Source organism: Camelus bactrianus, chromosome 11, assembly GCF_048773025.1.
Source record: "Camelus bactrianus isolate YW-2024 breed Bactrian camel chromosome 11, ASM4877302v1, whole genome shotgun sequence".
Lineage (NCBI taxonomy): Eukaryota > Metazoa > Chordata > Mammalia > Artiodactyla > Camelidae > Camelus > Camelus bactrianus.
The window spans coordinates 66,263,929-66,279,211 of record NC_133549.1 but is presented as its reverse complement, the minus strand read 5'-3'; the positions used below and the strand labels follow the sequence as shown (position 1 = coordinate 66,279,211).

The 15,283-nt window shown below is 39.4% G+C and overlaps 1 protein-coding gene across 2 annotated transcripts; it reads left to right on the top strand.

Annotated features, from left to right (window-relative positions):
- Positions 1 to 28: 28 nt before the first annotated feature.
- On the top strand, positions 29 to 14,431 carry SAR1A (secretion associated Ras related GTPase 1A). Of its 2 annotated transcripts, XM_010951654.3 has the most exons (8): positions 103 to 162; positions 546 to 606; positions 3,502 to 3,575; positions 3,702 to 3,821; positions 4,389 to 4,454; positions 7,470 to 7,573; positions 10,382 to 10,513; positions 11,954 to 14,431. In XM_010951654.3, exons 3-8 carry the CDS (start codon positions 3,518 to 3,520, stop codon positions 12,068 to 12,070), a joined length of 597 nt encoding a protein of 198 aa, XP_010949956.1. In that variant the 5' UTR covers positions 103 to 162; positions 546 to 606; positions 3,502 to 3,517; the 3' UTR covers positions 12,071 to 14,431. The 2 variants fall into 2 exon arrangements, with proteins under 2 accessions (XP_010949955.1, XP_010949956.1); XM_010951653.3 differs by lacking the exon at positions 546 to 606 and having other exon boundaries at positions 29 to 162.
- Positions 14,432 to 15,283: the final 852 nt, after the last annotated feature.

The following is a 15,283-nucleotide window of genomic DNA, read 5'->3' as shown; positions in this document are numbered from 1 at the left end:
CGTGACGCCACGAAGGGGCGGGGCCAGCATACATCCGGAAGACCCTGGGGAAGGAGTGTTACGTATATCCGGCGAGTAGCTGGCGGTCCCGGGTGCTGCTGGGTTGTTCGCCGTGAGGGAGGGTCCAAGCCGCCCGCTGCTGCCGGAGGAGCTCCGTGGGCCGTGAGTCCCAGGGTCGCGGCGACTAAGGGAGCGGGGTCGGAGGGGCTAGGGCTGCTGGCGGCGAGGGCCGGGGCAGAGGCCGGCACAGGCGGGGTTGGGAGGGGGAAGTGACACGCAGGCGGTTCTGTGGGGCCGTGGGGCTTGTTCTGGGCGGGGACGGGCCGGCTCGGCCGGGTCTGCTCGGTCTCCTGCCGGCCTCTGGGGTTTCGAGTCCATCTGCATTCCGCTCGGGGGTCTTGCAGCTGCTGGGCGCGATAACAGTGTTCCTGTCTGTTCTGTGCGCTCCGGTTTACTAATTGGCTTCACATCCCCTCTGTGGGGTGAGCCTCACACCTTTCGCTGGGGTGGATTGGAGTCCTTGATGATTATCCTTTTTTTTACAGACTCGGGGACTAAGGCCTGCCGAGGCACAGTGAATTGGCCAAGGCCCCGCAGATAGCAAGTGTGAGCGTTCGAACCAGATCTCCTTGCTCCTAGTCAGGGCTCGCCCCACCCCCACTTCAGCTGTGTGTTATCATTCTGATATCCTGGGTCGAACCTCATATTTTCTCCTTCCACCTCCCCTCCCCTTTCCCTCACTCTTCAGTGCTTGGAAAAATTCTCTGTGTTCTCCTTCGCTCCAGTCTTTTCTCCTTTACCTCGATGTATCTGCTTAGGTTGTGACAGAGGGCTTTACGGAGTTTTGCAATGGGGCTGACCTTTGACATTAACCCTGCAGCTAAGCAGAGTTTCTTAGCTAAAAACTACGCTTGCTACCCTAGGCCTGTCTGGAATGATGTCTCAAAGTTGCTCTGAGTATGTGTAAGAAGTCACGAATATGTATAAGATGTGATGTATAGATTTGGGGGGGGGGGTTTGGCCAATCGTCAGCCTAGTGCTCCTCCTTTTATTTATTTGAATCAGTCGGTCCTGAAATTTGCAAGTTTTAGTTTTGGGTATCTTGGCAGTGCTTTTGTTGGTAGTTAGAGCCCTTAAATTTTACAGTAGTCTAATTTGCCGTAAGATGCCATAAAGTGGTAAAGTGGATCAAGGATAGAAAAGAAATAAAATGCTAGTTGTTAACATATTCAAAAGTTGTGATGAGTTGTAAGGAAGAAAACTTTAGATTATCATTTGTGTAGGGATGGTTTAAGGAAGCTTTTTCTTTTTTTTTAAAGCAGTTTGTGATCTGCACTGGAATTTTATGTGATGTTAACAGGAAGAGCTTTGGCTTTTGCATTAAAAAAGGAGAGTTTAAATCCTGGCACTGTTACTTTTGCAGCTGAGCAGTCTTAGTTAAACTAGTTAATCTAGGAGTGTCAGCATCCTCATCTTGTTAAATGAGGCCAGGGATTTCTACCTTTGGGGGTAGTGTGAGGTTAAAATGAGATGTATATGCAGGCACTGGATAAACTGAAAAACTATTCATGAGGGATACAGCCTAAGATCTCAAGGATGAAGGAGATATCAGAGCCATTTCCTTAACTTTGGGTGGCAATACAATGGCACTCTGTGGGTCTAATAAGAGTTTTTATTATTTTTTAACATCACCTGAAGAGTTTCTTCAAGCACTCTCCATAGATTCATTTGGAGGGTAGGACTATAGGACTTTTAAAGCAGGGATGTCAAAGGAAAATAAATTGGAAAATCAAAGTAGTTCAGTTAACCATGAAAAATTCCTTAAAATGGGGTTTTTCCCCTTGTCACCTTTGGGGAATTTACCTAGTTGGGAATACTTCTAAAATAATGTGGTACTTTACAACGAGTCTATGAAGTACTGACTGCAAACCAGTGCAGTACAAATGAATGTATATGTGTTGGATTTTAAAGGCCAAATCAGTAGGAGTGACCTTGATGAGCGGTGCTCTCTAAAGGTTAGTCGTGCTTCTCCAAGTAGTAGACTGAGAAAATAGGGAAGGATGACTGGTTTGATGGGGTTGCAGAGGAGAGGCACACTGTTCTTTTACTTACCTACAGTGGAAACTTAAGCACAGTAACTTTGTAATTGTATTTAAGTCATTGGATTTCTTAAAGTAGAGACTGAATTTCCCAACAAAACTATTATTTAGCTTGCTAAATTTGGTCTTTCTGGCAAATACACTTTGATGTTACTGAAAATGGCAAAAAAAAAAAACAACAAACCCCAAAACCCTTATTATATATATATTAATATATAGTGTTTCCATTTTTCAATCTCTTCTTCATCTAGCATTCTTTGAATGAAGAATATAGGTGGGTTTTTGTGGCTAACTCTTTTACAGTAAACTTTGGTTTACTTTTTTGAAAAAACTTCATGAAAGTTTTGTTTGATAGCAGTGGGTCTCATCAAGTATAAAGCCTTGTGTTCATGTGTTCTTGCTGATGGAGAGGAGTGAAAGTGGGAGGTTGTTCTTTTTTTCTGCACCAAATCTGAAATATTGAGGCAAATGTTCAGTGTAATCAGGAAATGCTGACACTGAGAAACCATGACGCCCACCATTGGCTCTAGAGCCTACCTTCTTAACATTCAGAGCTCCTCTTACTTATTTCCAAGGTATGTAGACTTTTTAGTAGCTTTGGGTCATCTTTTGTCTAGACTTACAGGAAACAGTAGGGAAAGCGATGTTAATAACAGTACTGGTTAAGGTATATACTGGCTAGGAACCTACCTCTATGCCCCGAATGAGTATTCTTATTTTAAGAAAATCCATATTTGTAGAATGAGTTAGGTCTTGATTATTCACATTATAAGACTCTCTTATTTCTTCATGGCTCTTCAATATAGTGATATCATCTCTTTTTCTAAGTTGAGACCCATATCTGTAAGAGGGGTTAAACAAATACTGTTTAAGAAGAGGTAGCATTGGTAAATGGAGCAGTGCAAATTGTGCCAGCCGGTATAGGATTTTGGTGACTTTGCTTTTTAGAACTGTTTACAAGGATGGGTTAATATGCTTTTCACTGAGGTTAATATGCCTTTTATTCTTACTTTATACTTAATACATCAGTGTGACATTTTGATCCAGATGATTGATGGGGCTGATTTCCTAGAAGTTTTGCTAACTGGTAGACAGCGGTGGTGTATCGAGGGAATGTGAATGAGCAGCTGCTTGAAGGAGTGAGTCACAGTAAAAGAGGAAAGTATATCTTTAACTCCTAGTCCTCTGAGTATCATAGATTGAAAACTGTTAGAAAACCAGGAGCTTGTGCAGCTCTGAGGACCCCAGAGACTTCCCTCCAGGGTTCAGAATCCTTTGTTTTCTTATACTTCAGAACATGGGACTGTAAATGTGCATCAGGGCCAGGGAATGAGAGTTAACTTCTTCAGAACTGTACTAGCATTCAGAAAGCTAACGTGTGCTGCTTTCCTGTTTTATACAGGTAGTAAGCATTAATAATGTCTTTCATCTTTGAGTGGATCTACAATGGCTTCAGCAGTGTGCTCCAGTTCCTAGGTAAAGCCATTTTCTTGAACTATATCATCGGTTTCAAACTTTGTGCATTTTCTCAAACAGTTTAAATATGAGTAAGCTTTGGTGTGTAGAAAGCAAATTATGTTAATGTCTTCCCCCCTCTTTTAGGACTCTACAAGAAATCTGGAAAACTTGTATTTTTGGGTTTGGACAATGCAGGCAAAACCACTCTTCTACACATGCTCAAAGATGACAGATTGGGCCAACATGTTCCAACACTACATCCAAGTAGGTTTGAAAATACTAGGTGACCTTTTGACATTTGAGGGTCAGTGTCAGGGCTGGAGGGTGAATCCCCAGTTGATGCAGTTCTTTTATTAACTGTAACCCCCAAAGACAGCTCACTTGAAAAAAATTCCAGATAGGACACACTCAGGTTACATACCCATGAATCTAAACCTCTAGAACTTTGTCACTATCTGTTCTCTCTAGTCCTGTAATGGGACACATCTCCCATATCTACTTCTAAGGACCAGCAAACACCTGGGAGAAAAAGAGACTTGGCTTTTTAGAATAATTTAAGAATGTTTTCAGCCTTGTATCCTTTTCTATGCAAAGTGAAAGCTTCATTAGGTTTTGCATTTGTTTTGTGTTTTTTGGGAGGAGGGCAATTTGTTTATTTGTTTGTTTTTAGAGGAGGTTCTGGGGATTGAACCCAGGACCCTGTGCATGCTAAACATGGCCTCTACCACTTGAGCTATACCTTCCCCCAGGTTTTGCATTTGTAGTGGATTACAGCACTGATGGCTGGGCCTTGTTGGATGGAGAGGTTTATTTCTCTCCTTTATTTTTCAGCATCAGAAGAGTTGACAATTGCTGGAATGACTTTTACAACTTTTGATCTTGGTGGGCATGAGCAAGGTAAGAGACGTTTCTGTGAAAGGGTAGTATTAATTTCTGGTTCATTTTGTTCCCTTTCTTTTTTTAAAGCAATGTGTCATGTTTACCTTTTAAGCTGCTTGCATTTAGGATTGGGATCTTATTTAATGGAGTTGTTTTATTAACTTAATTATTTTTAAATAATTTCAAACTTGTCAAAAGTTGCATAAATAATACAGAGAACTCTCCTCCTTTATAACTTTTGCTCAAATTGGTTAGTCTCCCTTTCTATATAATACATGCTAATACAAATTTTTCTTGAACTATTTGTGAGTTCTTCATGCTCTGTTACTCCTTAATACTTTAATGCATATTTCCTAAAAACAAGACTATTCCCTTATATGATCTAAATAGGTGTCAAGCTCAGGAAGTTTTATTTATCTACTGTATAGTATATATTCCCTTTTTGGTCATTTGTTCTAATAATCTCCTTAATATCATTTTTCCTCTTAAACAAGATCCAGTACAGTATCACATATTGAATTTAATTATGTCTCTTTTGTATCCTTTATTCAGTGGAATGTAAACATGTAGGAAATTATTTGTAAGTAATTGTAAATTTGTCAAAAGCTACAAAATAGTACAGTGACTATTTGTGACCACTGTGATCTGAAATGATATTTTGTGTACTCTCCCTATCTGGGGTGGTTAGTGGCACATTTTCTTCTGCCTTGTTCCCAGTGCTTTTTGCCTTACTCAAAAAGTAAGGCTGCATCCATTAGGTTCCCAGATTCCTATCTGGTGTTTTAGACATATGCAGAATGGGGCATCTTCATCTGATGAACACTCTTTTTACATTTTGCAAGACTCTAGGCTTAGAAGTAGAACATTTAAGATGTGAGGGTAAATATTCTGGGAAGGTAGGAAAGAGAAACTGTTGAGATTCTGTCAGGTTTACTCATTTGTTATTGAGTTGAGAAGTCTCCTTTTGGAGCATTATGTTATTAGGTTGAATCTAATATAGGTTTTTTTTTAAGTTTAGGTAAAAAAATAGAATATTGGTAATTTTAATCATTGAAATAATTTTAGCCAAAAGGTTGATTAGAGATCCAAATAATTTTATAGTCAATGATTTCATTAATGTATAGTTAATTTATTTTATTCATTTAATTCTTATATCCTACAAAATCATATATGTAGTATCATCACTCATGCAAAATACCTGTACAGTAAAAAGATTGAACAAAAATTTACAGAAATATTAGCAGCAGCTGTGTTTTGATGGAGAGGTATAGATTAACTTGTTTCCTTTTTTTCTATAGTAAGCTTGTATTATTTTCATTTGGGGAGGAATGGGTGTATGGATGGTATCTTTTCTGCTTCTTTCAAAAGGATTTGTAACTGCTTACAAATTTAACTTCAGAGGTAATGCAGTTACAGAGTAAACTGAGACCATCTGGGGAATGCAGAAGGAGTAGGAGTTTTTAGACACCTGAACTGGGAATTTGTGTTATTTGGTGTGATAAATTTAGCTTTCAGGTTTTGATAGAGTGAGAAGGGAAATCTCTTGATGGTCCCCAACTTAATGATGGTTCCACTTAAGATTTTTTGACTTTACAGTGATGCAAAAGTGATGCACATTCAGTAGAAACCGTATTTCAGATTTTGAATTTTGATCTTTCCCTCAACTAGTGATGTATGGTACCACGGTCTCTAGTGATGCTGGGCAGCCGCAGCCCCCGGTCAGTACGTGATGACAAGGGTAAACAACCAGTGCATTTACAACCATTCTGTACCAGACAGCCATTCTGCTTTTCACTTTCAGTACAACATTCAATAAATTACATGACAGATTCAACACATCATTAAATAGGCTTTGTGTTTGATAATATTACCCAACTGCATGTATTCTGAGCACATTTAAGGTAGGCTAGGCTAAGCTATGTTTGGTAGGTTAGGTGTATTAAATGCATTTTCAGCTTAATGATATTTTCAACTGGTGTATTTATAGGGACATAACTGCATTGTAAGTTGAGAAAGATCTGTACATAGTTTTGTTTTGTTTGACTGAGAAAGATTTACTTAACAGAAACACTTTTTCATAACTTTGCTGATCTTTTACAGAAGTTACTAAAAATGCTGTACATTTAGCGTTGGTGGTATAGTGGTGAGCATAGCTGCCTTCCTAAAATGCTGTACATTTGGAGGTTTTTTAATAACTTAAAAAACAACTTATAAAAGGAGTCCAGGCACAATGTAACAAATTCAGTATATGATCAGTATACAAATGTGAAAGGAAAAAGTGCAAGTTCCCCCAGCCTCTCCTTCTCAGTCCCACCCTTCAGAGGGAGTCATTGTTAAATGTTTGATGTAGAGATGCTTCCTTAATCATCCCATTGAAAGGACTAGAAATGAGTGACTTAGAAATTACAATACAATTAAAGCTTTACTTCCCAAACTATTATCATGTCATTAACAAAAAATAAAATTTATAGGCACATGGGGTTAAATGAGGAGACTGAAGTAATTGGCCTGGAAACTTCAAACACCTGTCAAGCCCAGTCTCCCTGAGGGCTGAGTGGAATGGACAGTCAGTACACTTGCACATTGGTTAGTTGGGAACTAACTTGGGACTAAAGTTTTATGGACAAGTAATCTGCATCCTGATAAATGAGTGAAATTGGGTATAAGACAGCAGGGAGTGGTAGAAACTTTGGCAAACTGGAGAACTCAGACTTCATCTAAAGGGGCAGCCACCGCTCAGTTCCAGCTGGTGATTATCTGTCCCGCATGTGGATAGATAGGCATGGGATTGCCGGATGTTGCAGTTTTTCAGAAAATCAGGCAGAAAACCCTGATTTTTGAATTAAAAAAATCAGATTCAGTTCATGGACCATCAGTTTATACCCTCTATTCTGACTGGCTAAGACTGGGAGGATCTATATGGAGTCTAATGCTATTGAAACTGGCCAGGATTTGCCTACTTAATAGACCATTGGTTGTTCATTTTCAGAATATATTTTTTAAATTGATGCAACTGTAAACTTTGTCTTTTAGCTCGTCGAGTTTGGAAAAATTATCTACCAGCAATTAACGGGATTGTCTTTCTAGTGGACTGTGCAGATCATCCTCGACTCATGGAATCCAAAGTTGAGCTTAATGTATGTTTATATTTTTTTCTCTTCTTGGCTTGTTTCTTTTAAGGCATACAGCTCAGTATTGCCAATACTTAAATCATTCCAGTTAACATTTGGTGAAAGTCCTGGTTACAAGAAGAAAGTGTTTAAAATCTGAGATGGTACTTTTCAACGTCCTGAGGAAGCTCTGCTTGAACACGAATAAATTCATTTTGTTTATCACAGGGAGACTCTATGTCCAGTTTGCTCAGGACACTCCTCAGTTAATGCCTGTTTTCCCAGCATAATTAACGTCTTTCCCTTTCACATCTCATGTATGGTCATTCTTTATGAAGTGTTGGCATAGTGAAACCTAGAGATATTAGAGTTCTTTACACTGCTGAGTCTTCATTCTCAGGTTGTGCCTGCCCACACTTGCACTGAGTGACTTGCCACACCCTAACAGTCTGGTCTCAGTCTTTAGTTTCCGTCACGTGTGGTGTTTGGTACTGAATAGCTAGGACTCACTCCAGGTTTTCTCCTTTCTCAACATTGCATTTTTTTAGCTTGATAATTTCTATAATGTTGCCTGTGTTATCCTGTGCCTCTTCTTTCTCTTTTATAACTGTCTCTCTGCATTTCTGTCCCTGGCAATTTGAGCCTGTCTCAATTTGTAAGTAAGTTTCTTGAATCTATAGCTCTACTCTCATGTAGAATCACCTCCAGGGCAGTCTTATCCTTACATGACCCCTTGACGCTGGTCATTCTCTTTCTTTAAACTCCCCTTTTCATTCTTGGTTTTGGTGCACTCTCTGGCTGATACAGCTCAGACTCTTTCATGAGCATCAGTTCCCCTGCTTAGCCCTTAAACCTTGGTGCTCCCCAGGGTCTGTACTTCTTCCCAGGTTGGTCCAGGCTTCTATTCTTCATTTGCAGCCCACATGCCAATGACTCCCAAATGGATTTCTCTTGTTTAAACCTCTCTTGAGCTCCAGCCTCATACATAGTGCTACTTATTAGACAACTCTCCCTACCAATTCTGTTCTCCCAGAATGGAACTATTCGTCTTCCCCATTATCTACCTGGACATGCAGTGAATTACTGTAGACTCCACTAGCACCCTGCCATATACTATAATGCTAGAAGGAACTTTCTCAGACTTGTCTTTGCCCTACTTAATATCTTTTAATAGATCTTTTACCACTTGTAAGGTAAAATCCAGTCTTTTGCATAGCATATAAGATCTTTCACAGTCTTTCTTCTATTTCTCCAACTTCTTTTCTCTCTGCTGCCTACCTTGAACTACATTCCAAACACAGAGAATAACTTGTCCTCCCTTAAGTATGCAGAAGTGACTGTATCTACCTGGTTTTCTCACCTGACCCTTACCCCCTTTTGCTGGTAAATTTTGAGATGTCCTTTAAGAGATCTCAGAGTTCGGGTATGACCACTTCTGGGAAGCCTTCCCTGATCTCTGACTTTTAGATTCTCCACTTTATCAATGTCTGCTGTCTTTACTGATTTTCTTACAGATCTTTCCCACTGGACTGTGAACTTAAGTGGCAGGGACCTTGTCTTATTTCTTGGTGAAACCCCTGTAGTTAGCAAAGCATCAGATACATAGTAGGCACTGTGTTAGTATTTAATGAATGAATGACATCCTTACTCTAATTTTGTCTAACATTTCCTAGAACTTAAGGTGCTCAAAGTGGGTTCCCCTTTATCCTTTCAACTCTACTCTCCTTTTCTAGCTTTTCCCATCAGTGAGAACTAGATTCCCAGGCTTGACATCTCTACCGGCTTTCACCCCTGTCTTATATCTGTCTTATCATTTAGACATCAGTCTCTTCACTTCTTTCTCTGAAATTCCTGCTGCACTATCCACATGCTGCTATCTTAGGCTGGATCATCATCTCTTACCTGAGCACCACAGATAGATACTATTTGTGAATTCATTGTACTAAAAGTAGAGATTTTGTCCAATAATTTCTGGATTTGGGGTCTTTAGGATCTATTGCGGCTAATTTCTGAGACTGGCACCATAATGTTTGTCATCTCTTCCCACACGTTTACTCTGTCACTACCTGTCAGTGCACATGCTGTAGTGCATCCAGGCGGCACTCCATGCGGCTTCCTGAATTCTTTTCCTACCGTAACGCCATTGCTTGTATTCTTCCTTCTCCTTTCCCCCATCCAAATCCTGCCCTCCTTCAGAGTCCAGTTTAGTTTCCACGTCTTTGCTAAGACTTTCTTCAAGCCCACATTGCCATTTTATTTCCCTGAATGTCTTTTAGTATTTATATTCTCTTCCTGTTCCTTGTGACATTTAATCATCCACTTGCCTTGCTTTGTTGACAGATGAACATAGACGGGGGATTTCTGGAGCCAGGGATGTGCCGTACCCTTCCTTTTGTATTCCTCAGTGTCTGAGAGAGTGCTTTGCACACATGGGGCATCTAGTGAATACTTGGGGATCCCTGCAGTCCTCTCTGAGGCTCTGTAGCTAGAGCTTCGTTCTTCTAGGACAGTGCTCAGTAGATAGCTGAGGATGGCCTGTGACTGAGTGATTTAGGTCAGAGTTAAGGTTGGGCAGTTCTGCTGCCTTGTAAAGAGACACAGCTTTAAGTTGTAATTGTTTTGAGGCTGTTAGGGGATTTTTACTAATGTGAAGGTAATTTTAAGGGCTTTTCACCTAATGTTAAAGGTGTTATATAACGTCAAGATTAACTTTCAGTTTATCACTCAAGTATAAATAGATTTTCCACTTACAGACAACTGAAGTTCAAAGTTGTTTTCCTTATCTGGTAGGCTTCTATAGATTCCTCACTTAACTCTTTTTTATCTTGTCTTTAGGCTTTAATGACTGATGAAACAATATCCAATGTGCCAATCCTTATCTTGGGTAACAAAATTGACAGAACAGATGCAATCAGCGAAGAAAAACTCCGTGAGATATTTGGGCTTTATGGACAGACCACAGGAAAGGTAAGAGAAGATCTTCAGGGGGTGTATTATAAAGGAACTTCACAGCTTTTGAAATATTCATGTTTTGCTACCTAGATTTTACTTGTCTTTCAGAAGTTTAACTGGGCTTAGGATTCGTTTTACTAGAGGTGATTTCTGGGCTGTCTGAAGGCAGGAGTGTCTTTTTTAACTGCTTTCTAATGAGAGTTTCCTCAGGTGTACGAGGATGAAGGAAATGGTAGAAAAGGCAAACTTAATCATTTTGAGAATTTTCTATCTTTCAAGTCCAGTTCTCAGAAATCGCTTTTGAAGAGGCTTTCTTAGTTAGAAATTTTTCTTGACTGGAAATCTGTTATGAAGAGTGATCATTTATACCACTTTCCAAGCACTGAAATCAGTCCTGGATTATCCTCAGTGCTCCTTGCTAGAGAAGTAGGATTGCTACCCCTGTTTTGAAGATAAGGATACTCTGAGAGAAATTTGTTCAGGTCTACACAGCAAGTAAGTCAGTGATAAAATCAGGAATAGAACCCAAGTCTTCCAGCTCAGTAGGTTATGCTGTCTCCAGTAGGAAGAAGAATGCTGTTGCAGAGAAGTATGCTTGTGAGAGAGAAAATCTAGATCAGCTATAATTAACAGCAATCCTGGTCTTTTCAGCTTGGAGTTTGGGCATATTTAATTTTTAAAAAATTTCTGGGATCTGTAACTTTCTGACTTTTCCTTAGTCTTGTCTCTTCTCAGTTATCTAGTTCTTTCTAAAAATGCTTCCTCTAATTAATTTAGTTTTCCCTTTTACACACACATGAAGTTTTAATTTTCTTGATATAACCTGTTGTTAGTGTATATTTCTGAATGCTTGGGTTAATGAGAATATCCTTATTCATAAAAAAAAAAGTCTTGAATTTCTTTTGTCCATCAAAGAGCATGCTGGTTCTGTGGGCCCCAGTGGCCTCTTTATTGGTTTGCTGCCATAGCTTTCCAGATGAATGTTGGTGTGTTCAAAGAAAGGCTCTTCAGGGAAGGTGCCAAGATGGCAGAGTAGAGAGCCTCACAGCTCGCCCTCTCCACCTGTGATGAAAAAGAATATGAAAAGGAATGTATGTGTGTTCATGTATGACTGAAACATGACGCTGCACACCAGAGATTGACACAACATTGTAAACTGACTCTAATTCAGTAAAAATATATACAAAACATATATACAAATAATAAAAACAAAAGATAAAATATTTTTTAAAAAAAGGCTCTTCCAACGAGAGAGAAAATCTGAGAATAGGACTGCTTATCTATCCTGAAACCCAAACGCCTAGGGAAGTCATCTGTGCGGCCTTGATCACATTCTGTAATTGCTACCTGCCAAATTTACTTTTGAGGAATGGAGAATGAGATTTTTGTCGTCATCCTTTCAAGCTTTTCCACCATGGAGACGCTAACGGGCCTTTCTGGTTTTGCCTCCCCTAGGGGAATGTGACCCTGAAGGAGCTGAATGCCCGCCCCATGGAAGTGTTCATGTGCAGTGTGCTCAAGAGGCAAGGCTATGGCGAGGGCTTCCGCTGGCTCTCCCAGTACATTGACTGATGTTTGGACAGTGAAAATAAAGAGTTTTACTTCTCTGGACTGATCCTATTCACAGCTTCCTCATGAACTTTTCTAATAGAACAAGGAAAGCTCTCCAACCATGTCTGGCGCTGAGAAGCCGAGAGTCTCTGTCAGCTCTCTCATCGCCCAGTGGTGACATGTGCTCTTCTCCACACTGTTGGGAGGTAACGTTGCCCCACGTGCTGGTGCAGGTCAGCATCCCAGGACTTGGATGTTGGCAGGATTTGCCGAGTAAAGCTGTGTGCCATCGTGGGGCACCTGGAAAGAAAAACACGTCTCACCACTGTGGTTGATTTCAAAAGAAAGTGATTCTATTTTTTAAAGAAAGTGTTGTTAATGTAATTGGTATCCCTCCTAATAACTTTATGAGTTCACAATTTACTTGGTCCAGAGTTTTCTATTCCTTTTTTTTTTAATCTAGTGAATGGCATTTAGATACTTCATAAAATTATGCACAGATACACATTGGAGGCCAGAGCTCAGTCAAGTGAACTTACTTGTGTTGAATCAGCAGGCTGGTGAGGGAAGCCCCCCTGTCTCTGACTGCCTTGTGTCAGGTGGCACCACCTTGTGCACAGGGAGCTAGGAGAGGGCAGAACCCTGGCCTCGCAGTTGAGGCTGGTTTTCACTGTGGCAGGCTAGGGTCAGACTTCATCGTGGCATGTATAGCAGATTGTTCACTGCAAAGGATTTAATTATAGAGTGGGTTATGGTTATTTTTACTTAAAAAGTTACAAATTTCAGCCAGTCTTTGCTTTTATGCAGTTGTAAAATTTCATTTTTCTCTGTAGCACCATTTTCATTTTCAGTTGTAAAAGTGACTTTCGCCTCATAAAAGATTTGAGAATGTCTCCCACATTGTCACACACTGCAGGTGTGTCTGTCATTTTTGCAGATTCTACGGGAAATTTTTCTGAATAGGAGAGTCACACAGGACAAAGTTAACAGCTTAATTAAGGGCTCTTAATTCTCTGAGTTGAGAATTTAAAAATCTGGTATTATAGCATTTTTGAATATATGGAAGATTTACTCAGTGATCTTTAAAATTGCCACTTGCAGAATTTGGTCTCTTACTGGACTCTTCAAGAACTTTGTCTTTTTATTGGTTATCAGTTTATTTTTGGTGTGTTAAAGGTTAACATCTGTAGCTTTTCCAGATTTTTTTTTTTTTTTTTTTTTGCAGGGGGTAGAGGAGTATGAAATTGCCTTTCTCCAGTCCAGAAATAATCTGGGGAAACTCTAATCCAAGAACTTTGTGTAGAGCTGTTCCCTTTAAGCCAGCATCACTTATCAGTAAGCACCCATTGTAAAAGCCTCAGCATCCCAAGTACAGTGACGAAGGTTATTTTTATAGCATTCCATTTTCCTAATGCCATGTGTGAAACTGGATTTTCATGATCTTAACAATATTCTACCCTTGTAGTAATAGATGAGGAGATAGGAGATGGTCTTAAGCTGGGAGGATATCTTCAAAATTCATTTTTCCTTTAATGAAAGATGAGAGTTATTTTCCTCAGAACTTAAAATTGTGATGATGATGCTTATATGCAGAGGATTGAACTAAATTCAGTGGATTCTTCTAGTGTGAGTGCAGGGAAAGTGTGGATAACATATTCTTGGGATGAGAGTATTGTTCTTTAGTTGGATTTCCCATTGTTAGTCTTCAGTACTGACCTGTTGGGAAAGCATACTTTTTCACTGCTAGGTATCAAATGCAGAGGCTCAATGAAGTGTAAAGCTGGAAAGAGCATGCCTTTCATTTATTAGCAAGCATAGCTGGTTTGGAAAGGGGTTAAAGCCTTAAGTGAACAAATCTAGCTAATGGTGAATGAACTAGGTAGTTAACCTGCATACTTTTAATTTCCTTTGGCTAAAAGGTAACCCATACTTCTCTATCCAGAGACATGAGGGGTATGATTGCTTTAGTGTTAGTTTTCTTGTTTTTTGTTTTTGTCCTTTTTTTTTTTTTTTTTTTTTTTTGGTTCCCAATCACTTTGTATCAAGCTAGGAAACTATGGATTCTGCACCAGGCAACTCTTTGTGAAAGTGGTGTATTTTGGCCACTGGAGAAAGAGTCGAGATTGAAAAAATCAAGTGGCATCAGTCTGTTTCTTGCCCCACAGAAAACACAGTTCCTATATTAAGATAGAGGAAAGAAACTGCTGTGAGGAGCTTGGCTCAGTTAGGATCAGAGCTTTGTACAGGAACTCCCATGAATTGAAACTTTCCATTCTGTTTTATCAGAGTGCATATATGTCCTATTTCAGGAAAAGTTAAATAGTCATTTACAAAAAAAAGTCTGTATCCTAAGCGTTTTAATAAAAAGTTAAAATAAACTTACTATCTTGCTCTTTTTTTTTCTTTTTTACATTGATTTGTTCTGAGTTTGAACATACTATGACATTTGTTATTGGGTGCAGGGAAGCAAAAGTTCTTCCCTACCTGTGAAAAGAAATATTTCCAATGGACGTAAGAGAAATTTTGCTATGGGGCGGAGTGGGGGAAAGCTAGGCCAGTTCACACATTGCCCTAAAAGTAGTAAATTTAGTACCGTTTGAAAGCTTTGGGACGTGCGGTGGTCCCAGAATTGGTAGTCACTTCTGCAACAGGATGGACATGGCTGACTTGAACAAAATCTCATATTAACAGCTAGCAAGGTATGGAGATTCCTTAAAAAACTAGTTACCATATACTCCAGCAATCCCAATCCTGGGCATATATTTGGAGAAAACTCTAAATTTAAAAAGATACATGCACCCTAGTGTTTATAGCAGCACTGTTTACAATAGCCAAGACATGGAAGCAAAGTAAATGTCCACTGACAGATAATTGAATAAATAAATTGTGTATATATACACAATGGAATAGTACTCAGCCATAAAAAAGAATGAAATAATGCCATTTGCAGCAACATGGGTGATCTAGAGATTATCACACTAAGTGAAGTAAATCAGACAGGGAAAGACAAATACATGATATCACTTACATGTGGACTCTAAAAAAATGACACAAATGAACTTATTTATAAAACAGACTCAGAAATAGAAAATAAATTTATAGTTACCTAAGGGGAAAGAAGAGGGGATAAATTAGGAGTCTGGGATTAGCAGATACAAATTACTACATACAAAATAGATAAGGTCCTACTGTATAGCACAGGGAACTATATTCAATAGCTTGTAATAACCTACA